The sequence below is a fragment of the Cyclopterus lumpus genome, chromosome 1, assembly GCF_009769545.1.
Source record: "Cyclopterus lumpus isolate fCycLum1 chromosome 1, fCycLum1.pri, whole genome shotgun sequence".
NCBI lineage: Eukaryota > Metazoa > Chordata > Actinopteri > Perciformes > Cyclopteridae > Cyclopterus > Cyclopterus lumpus.
In genome coordinates, this window is record NC_046966.1 from 11,497,416 (window position 1) to 11,523,370 (window position 25,955).

General features: G+C 43.9%; 1 protein-coding gene across 1 annotated transcript in view; it reads left to right on the forward strand.

The window, feature by feature from the left end:
• The window catches only part of LOC117738643 (xylosyltransferase 1-like), a 75,470-nt gene that overhangs the window by 22,824 nt on the left and 26,691 nt on the right, over positions 1 to 25,955 (forward strand). The window contains exons 2-4 of the mRNA XM_034544639.1: positions 19,483 to 20,068; positions 25,280 to 25,452; positions 25,656 to 25,858. Coding sequence (XP_034400530.1) covers positions 19,483 to 20,068; positions 25,280 to 25,452; positions 25,656 to 25,858 — 962 coding nt within the window. The remainder of the gene's footprint in view (positions 1 to 19,482; positions 20,069 to 25,279; positions 25,453 to 25,655; positions 25,859 to 25,955) is intronic.

Below are 25,955 nucleotides of genomic sequence, written 5' to 3' on the forward strand. Positions count from 1 at the left end.
AGTGTCCACTAACCTTGCAGGGGAGCTTTAATGCAATGCTGCTAATTACAAACACACGCATGAATACAAAGTCACACACACAAGCGCATAAATGTTAAAATGTGCTAAATGTGTGGTGACTGTGGGCCTTTCTTTGTGTCCTCTCCCCTCAATCTGTGGACAAATCACAGACATCATGGGCTGCAAAAAACTCTGTCTACCTCCGTCTTTTTCTCTCTCACTTGGGGCCCGGCGTGTCCCTGCGCACCCCCACTGCGGAGAAGGAAATGAAAGCCAAACATGTTGCTGATATGTCTCCCTGTTTAGTGCTGGGTTTCTGGGCTTTGATGCCAGCCAGGTGGTGGGGGGTGGATATTAAGGTGCCCTTTAAGGGTAGATATGGGGGAGGTGAACATTGTAATTGGACCAGATTGTGTTGCGACATGTTTTGGGTGTGGCCTGGTCTGGCAGCCCCGCTGGCAACGAATGGCTTTTGATGTCAGGGTTAAAAGGTTTGGTGGGATTTTAGGGAGACTCCACGCTGCTCTGAAGTGGGATTTTTGTCGGAAAGTCAACAATGAGAACCGAAACACATGGTGCTTGTTTTTCTCATGCTGTGGTGCAAAGGGGGCCGGCCTACGTCTTTTCCTGTTGTATCCTGTATCTCTTACAACAGCATGTTCTAATGTCAATATCCCCGTCTTTCATGATCTCTACTCCTTCAAATGCTCCCCCAAGCTGCACTGCAGATACAGAAAGAGTGGGATGGTAGTCCTGGTGAAGAAGAAGTTAACAATGTGACCCACTGGTTAATGATGACAATCCACTTTGTCTCGTCATGGTCGGGCTTTTGTTAGAGGCCACTAGAGATTAAGAGCCATGCTCGCGTTGATGTCACTCTGTTTCTGAATAGTGAGTTTACAGCAGCATGAATTGTCCTCACCTGGCCAGTCATAGGGGGGCCGAAGGGGTCACTGGCCCCCCAACTATAGGGCCCTGGTCGAATTTGGCGTGCCGGCCGGTGTGATCGCAAGATGGTCTCTGGTTGTTTTAGCTACACTCATCCTCTCAATGTCTTACTGTACTCCAGTGGGGACATTGTCACAATTCTTTTTAATGAAATGGACAACTGTGGTCCGGTGTCCTTGCTGACTGAGCTACGGTCTCCTGCTTCTGAGTGAAATCTCTCAACCCGCTATTGAATGAATTTACACAGAATTTGCTTTGGTGAACTTTGGGAACCCACTGGCTTTTTTTCATGCAGAAGCATCATCAGCTCTTGCTGTACTTGTACGACGTGTCTACCAAATGTTAATTCAATTAAATTAGATTAAGATTTATTTCAACACCATGTCGTACAAAAGCAGTTCATATTGCTTCACATAACATCAAACCAACAATAAAAAAGGCAGCAAAAACTGTGCAAATAGACAGAGTCATACATACAAAAGCCCACAAGGTCTTTAGTTTGGATCTAAAAGAAAGTCTACGCTCAGCAGGCTGATTCTTTAGGTGCTACTGTGCCTAAAGCCTCACAGCAGTGGATCTGAAATCATTATTAATCTCATGACTTGACATCAATGTGGCACAGCTTGCTACGGTTTCAGATAGACATCTGTGTTTGAATAAGAGCTTTGCAGATTTTGAACAATTCCACCTCTTCATCCCTTTCTCTCTGCGTCACTAATATCCACTCGGTTTACACTTGAATTATCACCCACCTGCAGTATTTTCATTACATTTGATGAAAAGCATTACATTTAATAACCAGTCAAATCAACAACATCCTTATTTCCCTCTATTCTTTTTCAGACAAAAGATAAAGTAATGCAGTGGTTTGAAATCTAGCAGCACATTGGCAATGAGGAACCAGTTTCCAGATCATCTGCAAATAACTTGATCCACAGAAGTCTTATGCTTTAACACTGAACGGACCAGTGCCTTAAACACAACTGGAAGTAACTGGAGCTACAATTAATTCTGGGGTCAAGCGGGACATCTCTGGTAGTGTTGTTCCAAACAGGATTAGAATGAATCAATAGCTCCTTTGATGAACACCGTTGCTATAGTTATTGCAATAGAGGAACTCATTCTGCCACACACAGACTGACTTGTTCTGTGGCAATTTGACCAGCTGATATGTCCACCCTGTAAATGTTATCATTTGACTATCTTTCCTTCTTTGGATCTATTTGTTCTCATTACTATGGAAACAGCTTGAAGTCTGAAATCTCCTTTTTGCCTCGGGATTTGCTGTGTGCTGGATGTGGGCCTTCAATCATTTAGATGTTTTAATGATCTGGGTGTCAGACCAAAAGATGGTATCAGCCGTACCTTCACTCGTTATTGCTAGATTCAGGGCTGAACTCCTCACCCTCCTCCCCATGCTTTCCCCATTTTCTTCAGATCTTTATCTCCCTGTCATTCGTTCACACAGATAACTCTGCAGACATTTGTGACTTTAGAAAGTTGTCTCTGAAACCATAGATTTATATACGAGTTTACCTTTTTCATTTTGAGGTAGCCAAGCATGACCGGCAGTGTGTTGCACGGTATAACCTCAATGGAGTCTCTCAGACGTTTGGAGAAAAGCCATTAGCTGCTCGTGTTTGTTGTTTAAATGCAAATCTAACCACATGTGACTTTCAAATGAGCTGCTTATAATCATTTGGAAAATTAGATTCAAAAAATGTTTAACTGCTCAGCATGCAACATACATTAAGCAAATGTAAATGCAACAACTGGACCATTCATGTTTTGAAGTAGTCATTTTTGGCGTGTTTCTGCTTCAGTAAACATTCAGGCGGATACCCGACCAACAACTGTCTCGGATTCCTGCAACACAGCAGTTTTTGTCTGAAGACAAGAAGTGATCAAATGACTGTGATCAAATTCAAAAGATCCCCTCTCCAAATAATTGGCGCCCTAAGGCATCCTCACACTGTAATGCATCATGTATTTATGCATACACCTCTATTTGTAGCTCTGTGTCTGTAAGTTAGCATAAGAACGCTATCACAGCGTCACCTTAAAGGACCAGTGCGTAGGATTTGATGGCGTCTAGTAGTGGGGCAGCAGATTTCATCCAACTGAATACCTCTCTGCTCACCCGTAACGTAAAAACACGTAATGCTCTTTTATTTAGAGAGAATCACACAGCTGAGGTTGGGACTTCTGGAGAGTATTTTACATGTATTTAATTAAAAAAAGAGTGTAAAGAGTAGTAATGAAACACATTACTTATACTGCTATGAACTGCTGAGTATTGTGTAAAGTGGACTGAGTAATTTATTGCAGTCACTTTCCCAACATTATTGGTGAGATATGTGACCAGAAAAGGTGAAGACACACAAACAACATATATTTCCTTATTTATTGCATTGAGGACAGCTTACCTTTTATCTGATAGCTCACAAAATATGTGTGTACATTTAATGCCGAATGCTTGTTGAATTGTCGAACAGTGTTTAAACCTCCACCAACATATTTCCAACGTCCGAATTCAGGGGCTGCAGACAACAATGTTGCTGGCTATTAAAAAAAAAAAACACCTACTTAAGCACGACCACTGCGGTTTGGCAATTGGGCAACCGACCAGGTGTGCCCCGGATCAAATGTGTGCAGGGTTTGAACTTGAAGGCATCTTTGCTTTAGAGATGGGTGTTTGACATGCAGCAAAGCTCCCAAACTTGGAATCAAACCTAAATGTGCTGTAACCCCTCGACTGTCAAGGAGCTCTAAATGTAGGTATTTTCAATTATTTTGTCTCCTTTATAATATTTCTAGAGCCTGGAGCCCAAATATATATGACTACATCTGAAGCAAGCCAAAAAGTCTCGATGATTCAGTCATCCATCCTAAGCTCCCCACAGAAACTTGAATGCCTCTTCCTCTTCCTCCTGTTTTGCCCAGGATATCAGTATCTCATCTAATCTATTGTTCAATGTTTCTGTGTACCCCTCCTCTAAAAAGGGTCAACTCAAAGTCTGTCTAGTCTGTAGATGGCTCAGTAACCTACTGCTGTCTTTGCCGTTGGGTTCATAGGTGAAGCTCAAGTCTGCACACACAACGCCTCAGGTGATGAACATTGTGCTCCTTCACCATCTTTTCATCTGGTTTTTCGCCCCACCGTCAGTCTATCAGTGTTCTCAAATTAATTTCCTCTGCAGGTGTAAACAGAGCAGATAGGGTCTTAACCTCTGTACACATTACATGTGTTCTTTGTATTGTCAGAGTGACACAAGGCATGAACAATTTATGTAATTTGCAAAACTGTGTTCCCAGAAAAGTGCCTCTTGTTATTGTCTGGGCATGATGCATTCAGGTGTTCTTTCCCAGAGCGGAATTCTTCTTGACTCTGCATACAGATGAGAGAGAGGGAGAGTTGTAGTGCGACAAGGAATGAGCTCAATTTCAACCCATGTTGAGGTGTATGTTGTTCATCTGAGTCGCCAGACCAAAACAGAACTTAATTAATAAAAGTAATTAACTGCCACTCCCATGAAGGCAGACACCTAATAGTAAATACATCACAACAAATTAAAGCAATCCCCTGGACTGTTTTATGTTGAATAAGGAGGTATTGTTTCACTCCTGTTTGTCAGTAGGCAGAATATCTCAGAGAGCTTCACAATTCATTCTTGCAATTAGAAATACAAAACAATCCCAACTCAAGGTCCACTTGCTTGTTCCTGAGCTGTTGGTCATATTGCACACTCCATTCAACAGTAGATTGAATGGATTGATTGGGATTGTTTTGTCAAATGAGTTAAAAGGTGACAGATGTTGTGCATATTTGCCTCTAGATGCTAATCCAGAAATTGTGTAAAGGAATAACATTGCATGAGGGCATTATTAGCATGCTAACATGGTCATTAGCAGTAAACATGTATTTCCTTGGCACATTGCACATTTTCCTGAGCCTGAGGTGAAATGCTGAGTGAAACGCATTTCAACTCAGTGTCCGCATGGGTGCTATCTAGTCCTAGTTTTTGTGTCATCCATTACCTTAAGAATAAAAGATGAAACTACCGAGACGAGAGGAAAATATAGAAAATAGTTTTGTTTTCAGTCAAGCTGGTTATCATGCAGGGAATCTTTTTCCTCACTTCTCCATATTATTTGTGTTACACATTAATGTACTTCTGGAGGCTTGTCCTGTCGGCAGGAAATTGTGGTTGCATTGCGGAAGTGAAACGAAAGCTCTGGCCACTGTGACATATTTGCTCATCATTAGCAGGCTGTACTCAAACACATGAGAGAAACACACACACATCCACCTCATCCGATACAAGAATGACACAGCGATTGAATGGATCTCGCATACATCCACAGCTTGTCATTTTCTGTCTTGCCATGACATAAAGGAGCTGCTGACTCACTCTGACCTCTGCATCAGGGTCATGCCGGGGTCACCCAGTGTCACCGCGATGTCACACAGAGGCCTGGAATCTCCGCTACGTTCCCTGACACACTCGTCACATGTCGTTCCCACCAGTCCATTCATGCAGAAGAAAGAAAGGGGACGGTCAGGGGACTCTTACCCCATCTCTTTCTCTCTCTCTTGTTCTCCTCCTCTTATCCACTTTTCTACTTTTTTATCTTCGACTTTTCTTACTCGGTCTCCTCTACTTGTAATCTCTCTCTCAAAACCCACTTTTTCTCCTCATTCTCTGTTATTCTTGACCCATGGTCTTTTGGGGGGGCTCTATAAAATCTTTATGTGAAGTTTTTTTTGTCTGTGGCACATACACACACATACACACACGTACACACACACCTCCTTTGCTCCCCTATAGATCAGCTGTAGGATCCCACTATGCAGCCTGACCATGTGGCCTCAATGCACAGAAGGGACCCTCTGTTGCGGCTTCCACTGAGCAGGGGCCCATGATGTCACAGGGAAATCACCTCCATCTCTCACACACACACACAATGCACAGTGCGCAGCCCCTCCCCTGCTCTCTTTTCTTCTCATCGCCGTGGTGAATGGAATTGCATGGCTGTGCAGTTCAATCACTGTCAAGTGCAGAGAAAAGGGGTCTCTTGTGCAAAATTTCATGATTCACAATTGATTAAATAGGGGTGTCATTTCATGGCTGAGCAGGGAGGTGTGTGGATAGGAGAGATGGGGATGAGGGGGTGAAGCTTTTTCATGCCCTTGTGAAATATGGCTCAGAAATCGCCTGATGGGCCCCATTCAAAGCTGGAGATGTAAAGGAAAATAAGAGGCCGGTCTACGAGAGAGTAGGGGGTAAAGGGAGGGGAAATAGGAGAATTGCCAGTATCTTCTCATGGTTTGTTAAAGTGCTTTCATGCCCTTAAGAGATACAGACCTAATATACTGTATGTAAGCCGTATGATTTAGATTCCTGTTGTCATGTGGAAACTCCCAGGGTTCACCCAGCGGGGGCACAGAGGAGGGCAGGGGACGGGAAATGGTTTTGGGAATAAAAGACGAGCAAGGAGGATGGTTTTTAAGGAATATCATTTCCCTGTACTCCACCAAAGGACATTGACTGCAGTAGTAATGAGTAATGAGGTTAGAGAGAACTATTTCAGCTCTATTGTGGGAACTTTATTGTGCTCCCAACCTCAGACTGCATCTAGTGCGGTTTCTGGATTTCTTACTAGATTTGTCCAAACTGTGACAGACACCGAACAAAAACAGAGATTAGAGAAGCAGTTGGCCTGTACTCACAACCACAGCGAGACACAAAGGTCGACCCACTTTATCTCATAGCATTATTAGCATGACATTTTCAAGACATTTTCAAGAACAGAAATGTTCCACTGTTGCAGTTCAGGGAAACCTGTTTTTCAGTAGATTAATAATGTAAGGAAAATAATAATAACACCAGGTATTAGTTTTTTCTTTAATCAACATATTACAGGGGCTAGTGTCTTTCTTAGCTCATCTCGCATCGTGTCAGGGTTGGCTAGCTGGGTAATGCTAGCTGTTGGTAGCTGAGGAAGCATTGCTAACTGTGTCACCACTAAGGTGGATTAAAAACTGCTCATGCATTTAATTTTATGATTTATTTTTCTATATTAGTGTCTCCCAAATTGAGAAGATTTTAAATGAAAGTTGTATCTATTCAACTGGATTGATACTGTGAGCGTAATTGATACTAAGTCGCTTTGGATAAAAGTGTTAGCTAAATGAAATGTAATGTAATTCCTCCCTCATTCACTACCCCCTAACGTACAATAGACAAACACGTGTACAACATTGTGAGCAGAACATTGTGACTTTGAACACTTAAGAATCATCATCTTTTTCACACATCACTGGAGTGAATGCTCTCCTGTTCTTTTGAATGTCAGACACATGTAACGCATAGAGAAAACCTTGGTGAACAAGTTGTACTTGATTTTGTACACTAGAGCACCATCTCTACTGCACATAAACACTGAATCACTATAACCCTCAGACTCAATACCCTCTTTGGGTTCTGGTTTCTGCTGCTTCCACATCAGAGAAAGCATATATTATTTCATACACACACACACACACACACAAATGTGACTTGCATTAAACAAGTCTCACAAGGGACCAGTGTATGTGCGAGTGACTTGTGTGTGTACAGTGTGAGTCTGAAAATGCAGGTGCGTGTGTGTGTGTGCGTGTGCGTGTCTAGTAATCCATCTATGTAAGCTTCTGGGATGCCGAGTAAAGGTTTTTTAGTGGAGAAGGCAGACCAAACCTTGTGACACTCAGGCAGCTCGGCTTCACTTTTGCCACATGCTTTGGGGATTTTAGCTCTAACATTGTTCACAGTGTGAGTTTCCTTGTTGTTAATACACACTCAGAATAAATCTTTGAGGTTATTTGAGGTCTCAACTCTGTCTCCTCTTAATCCAATTTAGGGGGGGAAGTTCCGGAAGATATCAACGCATTTACGGTATTTTCTTATTTTTCCACAGTAGCGTTCTCTTCAGTTTATTTCCACAACAGTGAGCAGATTCTACAGTAGATCAAATTATGTCCCATTAAGTGACTCATTTACATTTCAATTATTATCTGATGCTCTCATGCAGACTGACTCGTAGTTAGTGCAATAGATGATAACAATTGCATTCTGGGATTTCTGATGCTCAAAATAAGAGGAAGAAACTTAATGGTCAAGAGTATGAGCGTAGAATATGAATGTGTGATCGGGAATTATTGGTGGCCAGGAAGAACAAAATAGTTTTTTCAATGTTTCTGAAAACATTAAGGAGATGAAGTGACCCAGTAAGATGTGACAGTGTGGCCGAGAGCCAGCATGCACAATACCAGGTCCCTGAAACTGCTAAATGGAATTCAGCCATCCATCCATCCATCCATCCATTATCACCCGCTTATCCGGGGTCGGGTCGCGGTGGCAGCAGGTTCAGCAGGCCGACCCAGGCCTCCCTCTCACCCGCAACACTTTCCAGCTCATTCTGGGGGATCCCGAGGCGTTCCAAGGCCAGCCGGGAGATATAATCCCTCCAGCGTGTCCTCGGTCTTCCCCGGGGCCTCCTACCAGTTGGACGTGCCCGGAAAAACCTCTAATGGGAGGCGTCCAGGAGGCATCCTGACTAGATGCCTGAACCACCTCAGCTGACTCCTTTCGACACGAAGGAGCAGCGACTCGACTCCAAGCTCCCCCCTGATGTCCGAGCTCCTTACCCTATCTCTAAGGCTGAGCCCGACCACCCTACGGAGGAAGCTCATTTCGGCCGCTTGTATCCGAGATCTCTTTCTTTCAGTCACGACCCAGAGTTCGTGACCATAGGTGAGGGTTGGAACGTAGACCGACCAGTAAATGGAGAACTTTGCCTTCCGGCTCAGCTCCCTCTTCACCAAGACGGACCGGTACAGCGCCTGTTTTACTGCTGCAGCCGCACCGATCCGCCTGTCGATCTCCCGCCCCACCTTACCCTCACTCGTGAACAAGACCCCGAGATACTTGAACTCCTTCGCTTGGGGTAGGCAGTTTGCCCCCACCTGGAGGGAGCAATCCGCCGGTTTCCGGCAGAGCACCATGGCCTCAGATTTGGAGGTGCTAACTCTCATCCCTGCCGCTTCGCACTCGGCTGCAAAACGCCCCAGTGAATGCTGGAGGTCACGGTCCGAGGAGGCAAACAGGACCACATCATCCGCAAACATCAGAGAGGCGATCCCGAGACTCCCGAACCGGATCCTCTCCGCCCCCTGGCTGCGCCTAGATATCCTGTCCATGAAGGTCACGAACAGGACCGGTGATAAAGGGCAGCCCTGGCGGAGGCCAACACCCACCGGGAACGTGTCTGACTTACTCCCGAGGAGACGAACACAGCTCCTACTGCAGGCGTACAGAGACCGGATGGCCCGTGCCAACGGGTCCGGCACCCCATACTCTTGCAGCACCCCCCACAAAAAACCCAGAGGGACCCGGTCGAAAGCCTTCTCCAGGTCTACAAAGCACATGTAAACTGGTTGGGCAAACTACCAGGACCCCTCCAGTAATCTTGCGAGGGTAAAGAGCTGGTCCACTGTTCCACGACCGGGACGGAATCCGCACTGTTCGTCTTGAATCCGAGGTTCGACAAGCGGTCGGAGCCTCCTCTCCAGCACCCTGGCATAAGCTTTTCCCGGGAGGCTGAGCAGTGTGATGCCACGATAGTTCGAGCACACTCTCCGGTCCCCCTTCTTGAAGATGGGAACCACCACCCCGGTCTGCCAGTCCATGGGCGCTGTTCCCGACCCCCATGCGACACTGAAAAGGCGTGTCAACCAAGACAGCCCAACAATGTCCAGCGCTTTCAGCATCTCAGGGCGGATCTCATCCACCCCTGGCGCCTTGCCACCAAGGAGCTTTTTGACTACCTTAGCGACCTCTGCCAGGGATATGGGTGAAACCACCCCAAAGTCTTCCGGCGCTGCCCCCACTCCGGGGGACATGTTGGCCGGGTTTAGGAGTTCCTCAATCAGATCAGATGATACGATTACAAAGTCGATCATTGATCTCCGGCCTAAGGTGTTCTGGTACCAGGTACACTTATGAGCCACCTTATGTTCGAACATGGTGTTCGTTATGGACAAACTGTGGCTAGCACAGAAGTCCAACAACAAAACACCATTCGGGTTCAGATCGGGCAAGCCGTTTCTCCCAATCACGCCCCGCCAGGTTTCTCTGTCATTGCCCCCGTTAAGGTGGCGATTCATAGGAGGAGGAATTCAGCCATCACAAATTTTATTATTTACCCCTGTGCTTATTACACTGTGATCTGTCAAAGTGTGTCCAGTGAAAAAGGCACATTAGCACTATAGCAAACTGGCAATCTGGTGTTTGTGTCACAACCGTCACTAGACGGTAGTGCTTTTATTTTTGTTGTCTTGTCACTTCCTGTTTTACTTTGAAATCATCCTCCTGTGTCATGTCTGCTGTCTTTACTTCCTCATATGTGATTACCTCTCCCTGCCCTGATGTGTTTCACCTGTGTCTCGTTAACTCCCCTCCCAGAGTGTATATATACTCTGTGCTTCACTTGTCTCGTTGCCAGTTCGTTTTTCTTCACCTATGAGTCAACTTACCAGCGTTTTTCCTGCCTGATATCCTGTTCTGATTCCGACGTCCCTTCGTTTCCGAGTAAGCCCGATCCCTGCCTGTACCTCTGCCGAGTTTGACTGCCTTCCTGTGAATGACCCTGGACTGTTTACGTTGACGATTCTACTCTCCCCTGAGTGAGACAGCTGCTCTCACCACAGCACAGAGCCTTGCCGACCGGCCTCAGTCCCTCCCTAGTTACATCGGGAGAACCTTCGGCGGTCCTTCTCCAGAGACTCTATCCTGTTGCAATATTACCTTTATCAATAAAGGAATCCTTGTGAACTTTACTCTCTGCCTCGGGTCGTGCATTTGGGTTCTTTCATTAGTGCTCCGGCGTGACAGTTTGCCACAAGCCCAGTATTCATTATAAATAGATAATCCAGGGTATGAGGATTTTAATTAAAATTTAGCCTCAGGTTAACATGCTGAAATATGAAATGGCTTTGATATTAAACTTTGAATACAATCTTTAATGTTTAGGAAAAGAGACTTATGGATGTAGTTCTTATCTCATGTTAGCCGTGGCTAAAAAAAGGTGGAGCGGGTCATTTGCTAGACAAGGTTGAAAGTTAGATCCCCGTAGGCGTGTCTTCAGTGTAGAGTAGCTCCCGATGGGCAGAGCTGCGTCCTGCTTTGGTGTGTGCGTGATTTGAACTCCACAGGTTCACATATCAATGGGCCATCGGAGAACATGCTTTACAATGCTTCTTTTTTTTTGTTTTATACTTATTTTTACAGTTTGACAAGAAATTAAGGAAGGATAAAAGAAATAAAGCATTCATCTGGCCAAGTCTGGCCATAAGGAAAAATTATATATAAAGTAAATGTTTAGGCAAGTGAATAAGTAAAGATAATGAGGAAAAAACCCAATTAAATCAACCATGCAACACTGTTTGTCAGTCAATCGTGTCAACCATAAATTCGGTCCAACAGTCAGATATAAAAAATATATTCAAAGAGTTCTCGTCACAGGGTTTCTTATACTTGGATCTAAAGATATATCTATAGAGTTACATCTTAGTTAAGAATAGTGCTTGTCTTTTTATGAGAACATTGGTGAGGTTAGGGAGGGCGAATCGCCTGCCAATGTCCTTATTCCATTTTGTCTTTGCTTTTATTGGGCTGAGCCATGGGTCAGCTGCATGCGGCTCCAGAGCTGCATGCGGCTCTTTAGCCCCTCTGTTGCGGCTCCCTGAGGCTTTGACAAAAAAATAATTTATGTTTTGCCCAGTGGACAATCATTTAAAGGGAACACCTCTTATCTTTGAGTTTGAGCTATTACTGTGTGACTGAAAATAAAAAAAGAATAATATTTGTGTGTCACATCCTTTTACGTCGCTGTCAAGCGTCTTTCCCTGCAGGTGGCTCATCATGATATGCAGAGCCCCGCCTTCGTTAAACTGTCTATGGATAAATAAATAAAAAGAAAAGTCACAAAGAAAAATAGAGAGTTTAATTCTGCGTGGACGTATTCATTTGCTTTCACTGCCAACGATGCTGGCTTACCTGTATGCTTGATATGTGACAGGAATTATCAAAGATGTAATGTTGAAAGACTCTTCCAGAACAAGCACAAAGCATTTGCTGAACAGTATCAAGCTGCAGACGAGCAAAGAAGAGCGACTTCTCAACTGCTACAGCAAACAGAGCAAATAAATCTACTTTTGGGAAGTCTCCAAACTCAACCTACATAGTTGTCTGATTAATTGACCAGTGTATTTTTTTTTTCTCCTCTTCACAAGTGTTTGATTTTGTTATAACTAGTAAAATAGCAATACAATGTCAACAAGTGTCTTTATTCTGGTACTATAATTTCATAAATACAACAAACTATAGTTTGACACATTTTATTTGGTGGAAAACAGGGCCAAATGGCTCTTTGGATAGGAAAGGTTGCTGATCCCTGGGCTGAGCGTAATCTGTACTCAAGCAGAGCTCACGGGGGAAACTATTGCAAGAGATCATAAAAGTATTGTAAAGGCATGCTCCGAGGAAAACTTAAGTATTTTTTAATTCCACTGGGGTCTTGAACTCCTCAGAGATGCATTTCTTCTTCACGTATCTTTGCTGTGTTTAACAAAGTCCCTTGTTTAAGGATGAGGAACTCCTTTTATCTTCCTCGTGTCTATGGTTAGGATGGAGGAGGGTTTTTGTCTCTTTGTCCAGTTAAAAATGCATGCATGCAAATATGGTCAGCAAAGCCATATAATTATAAAAGAAGAACATCTGAAATTCAACAGCAGCTTGTGAAGTCACCTCTGCTCTCTGGAATACCCATGAGGCTCAACCCTCGGATCATTGTCTCTGGAAGACTTTGATTCAGTGGTTTCAACCAAAAGAAGCCAATTGCAATCATTTCTTTGTTTTATGAAGATTCAGAGGAGAGGCATTCTTTTCATATTATTGCTTGTTTATATAATGCTTATAATGCTTACTTTCTCTAATTTTCATTTCCCTTACACAAAGCCGTTAAGTAGTTTTTAGAGGTTCTTGCTGTCAGTCTCCTCGAGGTATTTGTAACACATTTGCAGACACACGCACAAAGACTCACTCCCTTTTCACCACTTTCGCTCCGGGGCTTGTTGCAGGGCACACAACAAGAAGCTTCTGTGCATACCAAACCCAGACTGTTCATTCAGAGCTGCCGCTAATCTTGCATTTGTGCACACACACACACACACACACACACATACACACACATTGCATGTGACAAGCATTCCTCCAGTTTTAGCCGTTGGGGAAGAAGGGAATTGAAGGGATTGATCGAAGGGAGAAAAAGAAAGAGAGAGGTTTCGGCAACTAAATATTCATAACTAGAAGATAAAATTCAATGAAAACTCTCGAAAGTGAGTCCAAGCGCACACCTCTTGTGAAGTCAAAGATACCTCTCACTGTATTTCTTACACACTGTTTCCAAAGCTCATCAATCTTAATGTCGGGTGCAGAGAGCTCAACGCAGTGCCATCTGAGGCAACACATGCAAATAATTGCAACACAAGCAAATGAACACAAATATTTGCAACACAAGCAAATGAACACATGCATTACATTACATTTTAAAAAAGCATTGCAAGAAGCTCACAACACAACGGGAGCCATGGCAAGAACAGGGCTGTTGTCGAAAACTTATTTTTGAGCCGGAAGTATTGAATTTGCCGCCATGATGAGAGCTGCTTGAATTCTCTAAATGCTGAGGAAAGGTGCTTCAGTGCTTCCTACACTGGACCATTCTTCACCAAAGGACATTTAAAGCGACGCACCATTCAGCCGTCCATGAAAACATACAATATGCCTATGTTACACAGGTTTAACAATTAATTCCGTACAGTCATAAACTAATGGGATTCCTGTTGATGTATATGAATAGACAGTGACAACCATTTTGTTTCATTGTATATGTATTGATTTTCTTAAAATCATATTTACATGTAACTAATTAGTTAAAACAAATACCAAATAATATAAATAGAAAATATAGCATATGTCAATGAACACATTCTCATTCTCAATAACAAGAAGCATCATAAAAAGAAAAAAAACCTGTTAAAAAGCAAAATCATTCTGCCATATTTTAATTTTGCTTTTTGTAGTCCTCCTTTGTTTTCATTATCAGTGATATCCACCGTTGCATCATAATTAGCTCCGGGGTTGTCTTTTCCATGTTCCCTTGATCTCATGACGGTTTCCACCAAGGTCAAGGAGAAGTGGCTAGGAATAGACATTAGGAGGTCATTTTTGACTTTTTGACTGTAGCCCAAGTGTGTCCCAGCCTTGTGCATCACTTGTTAGTGTCCCCTGTGTACATTTTCCATTGTGCCGTGTGCTTTGCGTCAAATTGATGTTTTTGTGTGTCAATGTTTCTTCATTTGCTTTGTGTTGAACTGAATTGAAGCTCAGTCTACTTTGCCATGCTTTGTCTGTGTTTGATACCTAAACTGTGAATCTAAGAAAGCACAAAAGAGCAGCTGCTCTCGCCCCCAAACTCTGATAAGCTACGATAAGTAAGACTTCTTAGAAGTCAGTAAGCATTTAGGTCGTCCCCGCTCTACCCTGGCTCATTTCTCCGCGCGGTGTCCTGAGGTGCTAGAGCAGCTGTGAACTAAGTCTGTCAGTGTATCAGTCTCCCGTGTCATGCCAGACGCCACATCTTGCTCAGAGTATCGCAGGGATTCAGTGCAGGTGATTAATCTGAGCTCGTTAGCCACATGGCAGGCAGGTCGTAGCAGAAGCTGGCCTGCACGCTGCAGAGGTGGCTCAACACCCACCTACTGTACTCACATTGAATATACTGCACATATGTTTATGTACATGGTGGTTTTCTGCACGGCTGTCCGTACACCAGCTTGTGTTGACAGAGTATGCTGGCACATGCGGTGGCTTATCTCAGCGACCCCCAAAGGAATGATGTCTTTTAAAGGAAGCGGGTGGGGTGAAACTGATATGTGCCGCTACCTTGATCTCCCTCACATCTACCATGGGACTGCAACAGTAAATGATGGCGTTAGGGAGGAGGCGAGGGGGCGGAGCAGAGGAACTACTTTCCTTCCTAGAGCGAGGGATGATTCGTGGGCCAGGGGAGGAGGAGGAGAGGGATGAAGCTGGACAGGTGCTGAGAGAGAGATATGTACTCTTTTTTTTCTCTCTCTCTGCTGCACAGGAGATGGGGAGGACTGGAGAGAAAGGGATGAGAGGGAAAGAGAGAAAAAAAAGTCATATTTCCCCCTGTGGCAGAAGAAATGGGGGAAAGTGGAAAGGGCCAGTTCTGTATTGAGAAATGGACTAAACCATTCCCGGAGGGGGTGCTGAATGTCCCAGCCCCAAAGGCCTCTCTCTAAATGTACCTACCAGTCATGGATGGTATTAACGTTTACCCCCTCTGCTTTTTCCTTACTCCTCAGCAGTGCGTGCGTGTGTGTGCGTGTGTGTGTGCATGTGTGTGTGTGTGCGTGCGTGTGTGCGTGCGTGCGTGTGTGTGCGTGCGTGCATGCGTGTGTGTGTGCGTGCGCGTGCGTGTGTGCGTGCGTGTGTGTGTGCGTGTGTGCGTGCGTGCATGCTTGTTTGTGAGTCGTCTGCACAACCAGCACACTGGATGCCAGGCAATCCTGGCATGGCCTCCTCGACACTCTCGGGGAGTAGAAAACACTTCCCCTTTAACACGATAGCTACCCCCAGATCCTAGCCATGTCTGCAGTCCAACGCAGCTCCTATCTTCAATCGCCACGACTACTATTAATTATTTGCCCCAGCACTTCCTGTTTAGAGCCCGGTCACTGAGATTAAAGAGCAACACAGCTAGGAGTCCTTTGCTCACAGGAGGAGGGAGGGAGGGAGGAGGGAGCACAGTGTGAGGATTGTTTATCCAGAGGAATCTCCCAGTTTACAAATACTACTCATTTCCATTTACAGGGCCACATGGGGCTAACCTCAACTCTTATCCGTGTCAATTCATTTGCAACGAATCAACATCTTTGTGATGCTGTTGTTTGTATTTTTTCAAATTAAAACAATTAAAGCCAGCTGGGATGCATACAAAAAAGTAGCAATGTCATGCTAAAATATTTAGTTGATTTTTCAGTCAGGTGATTCTAGAAAGAATGTTAGTAATTGATTAATTGTTGATAACTCGTTTCTCAAGAAAAAATAACAGTTGTTGCTTCCAGCTTCTCAAATGTAATAATGTGCTGCTTTTGTCTGTCTTATACGTGATTGTGAATGAAATGTCTTTGGGATTTGGAGGGTTGGTAGGGCAGCAGACACATTGGCGCATCATTGTGACTGATTGGCCTTGTCTTTATTTGCAAAATGTTTCTCAATAATGCAATGTGCTACTCTGATTATAAGGCACATATATTGTTGTCACGCCGGAGCACTAATGAAAGAACCCAAATGCACGACGCGAGGCAGAGAGTAAAGTTCACAAGGATTCCTTTATTGATAAAGGTAATATTGCAACAGGATAGAGTCTCTGGAGAAGGACCGCCGAAGGTTCTCCCGATGTAACTGGGGAGGGACTGAGGCCGGTCGGCAAGGCTCTGACCCGCTGTGGTGAGAGCAGCTGTCTCACTCAGGGGAGAGTAGAATCGTCAACGTAAACAGTCCAGGGTCATTCACAGGAAGGCAGTCAAACTCGGCAGAGGTACAGGCAGGGATCGGGCTTACTCGGAAACGAAGGGACGTCGGAATCAGAACAGGATATCAGGCAGGAAAAACGCTGGTAAGTTGACTCATAGGTGAAGAAAAACGAACTGGCCACGAGACAAGTGAAGCACAGAGTATATATACACACTGGGAGGGGAGTTAACGAGACACAGGTGAAACACATCAGGGCAGGGAGAGGTAATCACATATGAGGAAGTAAAGACAGCAGACATGACACAGGAGGAAACAATCAGGGACAGGGCAGACAATCACAGGGACAGGAAGTGGAGAGAAACAGAGGACACGAGAGACAAGGACTTCAAAATAAGACAGGAAACACGACACAACACTACAGATCCTGACAATTGTGATCAATCATCAATGTCACCTGCTGAGCTGAATAAGAGAATCAATTTAGTAACAAGATAAAAGCAATTGTCTCACTTACTCAATAAATGGCCTTTGGTGTAGCACCAGTGCTTGCTTGTTTTCCATGGAGCTTGAAGAATTAGTTTGACATTTTAGGAAATACGTTTATTTGTTTCCTCGCCGAGACTTTGATGAGAAGATTAATAACCCTCTCATATCTGTACAATAAATATAAAGCTGAAGCCAGCAGCTGGTTAGAGACTGGGAGCAGTAACTTTTTAAAGTCTCTTCGCTGGTTCCCAGAAATGGCACAAAGCGCTTAGGTTTCCAGTATTTATGTTCTTCTTGCCTTCACATTTACCACACAGACATGAGAGTGATATATTTCTTCTTATCTAATTCTTAGCAGGAAAGTGAAGATGAATATTGCCCATAATGTCAAACTATTCCTTTTTTTTAAACTTTGCATTTCTTCCCAATTTAACTGTCCCTCATTTTCTCATGTCTCTCACAGTCGGACTCAAAGTGAAAGTATCTGTTTCTCTAGGGCAAACACATACTGCCTCTACTTTACTTGCTCTCTCCTTCCTTTAAACACACACATACACAGACACACAGACGTGAAAAATGCCACAAGAAGCATTCACTGTACATACATAATCATGAATTCACACAGAGTAATTGTACCTCTGCAAACATCCAGTGACTTACACCTCATGGATTAGCCCCCTCTTTGAAACTCTGCAAGTAGGGATTTCTTTTTAGGTGATCACTGGCCTAAGCAGTTGTTACACGCAGGATTAGCAGGTTCTGCCATTCAGGTAACATGGTCTGTTTAAACTGGCAGGGTGAAGAAAGCAGAGAAAGACAAGGAGGGGAGCAGAAGGGGAGCAGAAGGGAGAGGTTATGACAGGCAGAGAGAGAGAGAGAGAAAAGGAGGTGTAAGAGACGTGAAATGGGGATCAGATGAGGAAGGAGGGGAGCGAGGTGTGCAGCAGAAGGGATGAGAGGTGAAAGGAGCAGAGCAGAATCGGGATGTGTGAAGAGAAGTGTGAAGGGAAGGAGGGGGGGGGGAAAGGCAAAGAGTCAAGAGAAGTCAGAGATGCATGGACGAGTATAGAAGGAGGAGAGGTAAGGAAACAGGAGGAGATCGGATGAGAGGAGAAGCATACGTAAAGGTATCTGATGTTGTGAGAACAAGACTTCTGCAAAGGAAGCAGCTTGACAGGAGCTGACAATGACAATATTGTTTTCTGTCCTCCCGCCCCTGTCTCTCCGAGTGTGAAAGCGTGTCATCCAGCCACCTTTGTAATTGTGCTGGTACAAGTTGTTTGCAGAAAAGGAAGCTGATAACAGGCCTAGATTTAGGGGTGGAAAGATATTCCAATGCTACCGCGTCCGGCTCACAATAGCATCGCACCTGCTTCTCGTGTGTCTCTCACCTCTCCTTCTTCCAGTCTGTCTCACATAACTCACATTGCACTCTTTCTCCCCCTTCTCCTTTCTCTTCTTTCTGTCTTGTAAATGGAGAAACACATCAGGGATCCCTGTTATGAGCTCTACCTTTCCTTGGCTGCTGTTTGTCGTCGTCGTCGTCGTCCCCACCCCCCCCCCCACCCCTCCCTTTCCCCCCCTGCACCTCTTCCTTTTGTGTGTCTAGCAAGGTGTGCAACAGTGGTGTGGCAGCCAGGCAGCTTTCTTAGTTTTCCGCTTGATGCATCGTGGCACATTTCACTGAGCAGAACTCATGCCTCGTTTCAGCGCTCCGTCGCCTTACCCGCCCCACTTTCACTCATTACCCTTTTCCCTCTTTCTGCTCTCCCCTGTGCCCCTCCTTCGCTTCCAACCCATTCTGCTGGAAAGATAGGGGAATTGTACGTTCACACACACGCGCACACACACACACACACACACACACACTCTATCTCACATATGCAGACGCAGGGCACTGCCTTTCCAGTCACACGCCACACCACTACAATTTCCTCACAAAATTCTCATGTGGCGCCACTCAAAAAGGAAATGTACACACGCGGATCAACACAAACACACACACACAGACTCACAGCCATATTCTGGCCCTTTATCCCGTCTTGGTAATCTGTTTACGGAGTGCTGGTCTCACTTGAGGGAGAATTTAATTGAAACCGGGGCTAATCTGATGATGGCACGGAGCGGCAGAGCCCTCAGCCCTGCTTCACCTCCAGTTAGGTCGCACCTTGTAGTCCTCACACTCAATACCTTGCTACTTCATTTCATGCCTCACGGTTCAATGCAGCGCTGCCCACTCATACATGCCACATTGATTGTTAATCCGACATTTGATATGCACTGCGCTCACTCAATTCTGATATTGTTTTTCTTGTTTGTGTTCTCATTGACCACCACTTACCGAACGCCTTGTCTCTCTCGTCCTGTTCCCTCTCTCCTCATCCAGGACGGATATTACTCCCACCGACCGAAGGAGAAAAGTAGAGTGGACAGCAACAACGAAAACTCTGTGCCCAAAGACTTTGAGAATATTGACAATAGTAACTTTGGTGCACGCTCACAGCCACACCGGCAGTCTGTGGGCGCCACCAGCAGCAAGCAGCAGCGGGAGCATCTGCAGGAGAAAGCCCACGCCCAGCAGCAGACCTGGCGGGACAACACCCCGAGTCTGAGCCGCAGCTCAAACGAAGTGTTGCCTGTAGGCCACCAGCCTCTGGCGGTCGGTAACAATGCCTCTTACCCAGGCGGTCAAGGCGGAGCGGGAGGTTCGCGGCAACACGACCACTCGCAGGCCCAGCAGGCCCAATCACAGCACAGACATCAACACCCGCACAGGAGGCAAGCGACCGCAGCGCCGCTGGGGGTGACCTACGACGAGCCACCAAAGTGCGAGATCACTGGGAAGGAAGCCATTTCAGCTCTATCCAGAGCCAAGAGCAAAGAGTGCCGGCAACAAATTGCTGAAGTGTACTGCAGACACAAGGAAGGGCAATTAATGCCTGAGACGGTCACTCGCTACTGCCCCCTCGAGGGTGAGTTCATCATTGTAATTAATTAGATTTTATTTCAGTCAATACAAATGGTTGTCTGTGCAGCTATTGCACTCACTTTGTATTCTGCATGAATAATGTCTCACTATTAAGCTTCCTATCATAGCACACTTGATTGTTGAGATCCAAATGGTGTTGTTATGTAAAACCATGTTTCTTACATCTGGTGATGCTTAAAATGACATATTTATCTATAACATTGTATTTTCATGACTAAATAACCAACAATCAGTGTTAAAGTCTGGAGTAGAAACATCATATGATACTATTTATTGAGAGTGTAACACTCACAAACTTGACTAGTCTAGATTTGATGGACAGTGCTGGTGACATGAGCAAATAAACCCACAACTGTCATCACATTTTTCCTCAAATGTTGTTGATAGTATTCTTAAGCTATGCTCCAAATAAAATTTAAATGTGGTTCAGTCCACAAAGTGTTCTGATTCAGCCCAGGGGTTGGAGAAAAAGACACAAATGCTGGTTTTGAGGTTGTGTTCATGTATGATGTCTGTATGTATGCACTCATATTACCGTGAGATATATGAGGATAAATAACTCCGGCAAATGCAGCATTTATGTATAAAACATTACAATAGATGAGACAGATTCTCACCACTCTTAAGAACTCCTTAGTGCAGCGCTGCTTAAACAATTGTTCATCTCCAAACGATTAAAATAAAACTAATAGAGATTTTCGAGATGTTCGTTGATTATTCTAGCAGGTTTACTAATGAACAAAATACAAAGAAAAATCTCCTGCAAATAATGCTGTCATATTGTTTGACATTTCCTCACATTATTTCCTTCTACTCTCTGCTGTACAAGCTTTCTTTCTCATGGCAAAAAAATAATATCCGCAAAGCTAAGTACAAAGAGTGCGGTGTGACCATTCAGGCTTTATTACATGGTAAAATATTTCCTGTTCTCATAATTGAAATTCTCGTCAAAGGCAAGAAATGTTGTTGTTGTTGTTTTTTTTAAAGTAAATTGTTGGAGAAAATGGGGATCCTGCTTGTATTCTCTCCAAATTGGTTTCCAATTTTCATTTGTTTTGTCAAGCTGGCAATCACACACAAACTCTTTGAATTTATGGACATCTGCAGTCTAGTTGTGGATTCTGTAAACAAAATCTGTTGCGGCTGCCGCCATCGCATCAGTAACGCATCAGTAACCATGTTGAAATGAACAGCACATACACACAGATGCATTTACACACACAGGAGTGGACTTAATGCAGGGGAGGAGCAGAAAGCCGTTATACATCCTGTTCACGTCAGATACCTTCCCGGACCTCGCTCGTGTTTTTAGGACTCGAGGAGGCACCGTGATTTAGCAACTTTTCTACATTCCCCTTCCCAAGATTAGGAGTATCGTTTGTCCGTGCCTAAGCTCCTGTCATCTCACACAGCAACTCACCAGCCCACTCAAACTGACAGTTTGATCAAAGGAGACAACGAAATTGAAAAGGGCCTTCCCCTGGTGGCTGGCCTGTAACAACACGACAGCTAAATTAAATCACTGATCTTCCTGACTCTCCGTCTGCCTGCCTGCTGCCTTTTAATGTGTTATCTCTCTCGGTTCCCCATCCCAATTCAAGTCCTAACCTTGTTAGCAGAAAATTGGCCAATTTGATTTGATGGGTAAGCTGTTCTTGAGGCTCTGGCTACATACGCTATTGTGATAGCTCTGGCGTTAGCATCATTGGTTACAGGAGGAACATGTTCAATCTCTTTTCCTCCATATGCTAACTTTACAAGTATAACTGAGCTGTGTTGCTCCAGCATGTAGTTTTAACCAAATGGCCCTGTGCTGAAAAAGATGTGTGCATAAATTATGCTTAAAGCTGCTATAATCAATATATTTATAACAATCAAGCAAATAATGATGTGAAAGTTATTGCTCACAGTGACAAACCAAAAAAAAAATCCAGATCTGAAGTTCCCCTCAGCTCTATGAGTGTCGGGTTCGTTTCTTTGGGCTCGTTGATTTGGTTCATAGTAGAGCTGCAAGATGTGGGCAACATCTTCTATCCTGATATCGGTCATTTTCTACCTTGATAGGAATATATTTATCACGATATAGCATGTTTTCCTATAAAATGTCCATGAATGAGTCTATATGATAGCCACATGGTAAAGCCTATGTTTTATAATTGAATAATTAAATTCTTGATAGATGCACCGATACTAGCTCAAATATGGATCAGGTATCGTTGACAATATGCCGATCTGGTATCAGTTATTATTATTTTAAGAAAATAACATGAATGGACCTTTACACATTATTCTGCGCCATTATTAAGCAGAGAGAACAATGTCCTCCTGAGCTGTATGCACATTGTATTCTGGGGTGGCCAGTTGGAGTTCAGTTTGTTGATCGTGAACTCAGTGGTAATGTAAAGCGTGATTCAAATGATATTCTCTCGAAATATCTCACATCAGATTTTATTTTTTCAGTCAGTACCATGGGCTTGTTATAATCAATTTAAATGATGTCATTGTGTATCTCAATATATGATTTCATCACAATATGATTCCATTGAAAGACGATAAATGATTGAGCCCCATCATCCGCTCATAGGCACGAAACAGCAGACAGAGTTAGTGATTGCTGGTGGAACTAATGGAAAGAATCAGCAGGTTGTTGGAGACGTCCATCTTGTTCACTAATTGTCTTCGGTGGTGATATGATTGTCGCCTGCTCAGGTCAGGTAGCTGAGGACGTTTGATTGTTACTTGGTGGGTCGAGCAGCATGATTAAAACGTGCTAGTTTGGTTAGCTAGAACCAAATCTATTGTTGCATTGTGTGCCGTGTTAATAGGCAACAGTTTGCAATATCAACTTAACATATGTCAGTGTTGTGTTCAGGGTTGTGTTCGCTCTGCCCCCGAGTGGCCTGTCATTACAGGTTTAAAGAAAAGAAAAGAACATTTTTAATTGCATTCATAGAAATCAAACCCAACAATATGATTTATATGACAGCAACACTAGTTTTGTTGATGGTTTGTAGGAGCAAACAGATATCTCCAGGACATTTATAAATGTAATTTGGTACAAGCCCTTTGGGATGTACGAGCTCAGCTCTTGTTCTAACCTCCCATTTGAGCCGTCAAGATGGGGCCTGGGTACGAGCTCGAAGTTACGCAAGATGATGGAGGAAGAGGGGAGGGTGACAGTAGAGGAGGGAAAGGTAGTTTAAAAGATTGATGGTGATGGGAAGGATGATGAAGAGTAATGAGTACAACAGGAGGGCTCTATGTTTTCTTTCAGAAAAAGGTGCAGTCTGCTCAAAAAATACTCCACATGAAGCTCATTTACAGATAAACACACATGCTCGGCAAAACGGTGTAATTGAAGTTCTCACACACACACACACACACACACAGCAGGGCTCATTAGTTCAGCTAGCTAGCATAGCACACACTCTCGAAGTGCTTTGTGAAGTGACTGGGCAATTATCCGTGTGCAAAGCAAACCAGTGAACCTTCTTAGCTGGCCACCAATTATTGTTCAATCTGATACGGCCCACAGCAGATTTCCCCCCTGAGCTGTCACACACACATACAGAGAGAGAGAGAGAGAGAGAGAGAGAGAGAGAGATAAATAAGTGACTGACAGAAGCCACAGCCAATTGGGGCCAAATGGAGCCAGGGAAGCGTGTCATTAACCCCAACCTTGTGGTCAACCTTAAATGTTGGACACCTGCCCTTAAATTTGAATGAATGAGTGTGTTGAGTGGGAGGGACCAGGCCTTCCTGGCCCGCCCCCTTCAACTCAAAAAGAGACGACATGTCGGTAAGTTGCCCTAAAATGTTTAGTAATTACAAGAACCTTAGGGCCAGACGAGGAGAGGAGTCAGGAGGGTCATTGTTGAGGAAACATAACCTTGGAGGAATAAACAGCCCCCACCTCTGTATTCCCTCAGCTTCCTCTTCTTCTTCAGCCAGACAGGGTCTTGGGAACTGAATTTCCATTTAATCTCTTAAACGCAAATATGAACAAATATGTGTATATGAGCTGCATTTGCACATGTGTGGTTATAAGTGAAGATTTCAAAACAACCAATGTCTGCGATAATGTTCTGAGACAGATCTGCTTCAGGAAGTTTTTCTTCAGGTTTTGAAATACAAATATTTTTAAGCGGTTAAGGGTGCAAAACCACACAATGGAGCAATGTGAGGTAACCAATGACTCTCCAGAGACTGTTGGAATTGTTTAATTTGATAGTGGCATGGCAGGCCGCAATCGAGGCGGTGTTTGCCTGCATGCTTATTGTTGTCTTTTGTGGGAAAACCAAGACATCTTCTGGGAATCTTGCCAGAAAGGAATGATTACACATTGTCAAACCGTGCTCCACCCTGAAATCCCCAAAGGAATCGCTTATAGGATTCCCATCTGAATGAGGGTAGTAGTTACAATGTGTGTAATGTCTGGTTGAAATTGTCATAGTTCCAATTCAATCACATAAGAAAATGGATGAATGAGTTTTTGTGGTTATGTTTTTTTTGTTCCACAGCGGAAGCTGAGGTAGCATTTTGACTTTTTTGTTGTTATTTATTCATTTATTTGAAAATATCTTAGTTTTAGCATGGCTTTCTTTCCTTGTGCATACTCCTGACCAAGTTGGCCGCCTAAGAACATTCACTGCGTATTTAAATGACACGGTGGAGAACAAAGGGAAGTTACCTTTGGCACAGTCAGTGTTTTTCAAGACGTTACTGTATTATAGTCTTTGTACATCTTCAGGAGAGCACACATGGTGCTTCCTCATTTCAGACTGTAGCACAATTAGAGAAAATGTGAAATACCTCTTGAATATTCACTGGTGACATAGCATATTATGAATATGCTACTCATACCACTCTAACTGATACTTACCTTGTTACCTGCCAACCTTGTTGTTTTGCTATTTCTGTTTATTGTTCAATGAAAGAATAACATTTAATTATCATTAATAACTATATTCATTGTGCATTTTGCTTTCCTTCTCTGTCGAAGATATTCATAGATGCTTCACCATCTAATAGTGATGTTTGTGCAGCCTCTCAAAGATGAGCAAATAAATAACTAATTTAATGTGGCAACCAAACCCTGATTATGTTACTGATGAAAAATCCATGCAGTGGATAATTAATGCAAGATGTATTTTCACAGGTGTCATTACAAAAATGTTGTCTTTATACCTCACAGGTAAAGCCAATGCTAATGTCCAGTGGGATGAGGACTCTGTTGAGAGCTTTCCATCAAAACCAGTCAGAATAGCGTTTGTGTTGGTGGTCCATGGACGAGCCTCTCGACAGTTTCACCGCCTCTTCAAAGCCATCTACCACAGCTCGCACTACTACTACATACATGTCGATCAGGTGAGCCACAGAGAACCGACAAGCGGGATGAACCTTCAATGTAAAACCAGCCTTTTAAATCCTTTGTTTTATTCATAAAAGATTGGTATAACATTACAATATGTGATCTTCATTTTTTTTTTTCGATAACATTAACTTAAAATATAATTGCTTGGTATCAGACGCAATAATAATCAGTGTATGATCATTTCCTTTGTTTTCAGCGCTCTAACTACCTGCACAGGCAGGTGCACTCCTTGGCTGCCCAGTATTCCAATGTGAGGGTGACACCCTGGCGCATGGCCACCATCTGGGGTGGTGCCAGTCTGCTAACCATGTATCTTCGCAGCATGGCTGACCTGCTGGCCATGAGGGACTGGAGCTGGGATTTCTTCATCAACCTCAGTGCTGCCGACTACCCCATCAGGTAACAACGATTCATCATACAAGAAGGCCAGTTCAGTAAAGGGCAGCAGGGGAGACCAGAGGGAAGGCAGTTGGGTCATTCGTTTAAGTGTTGTTCT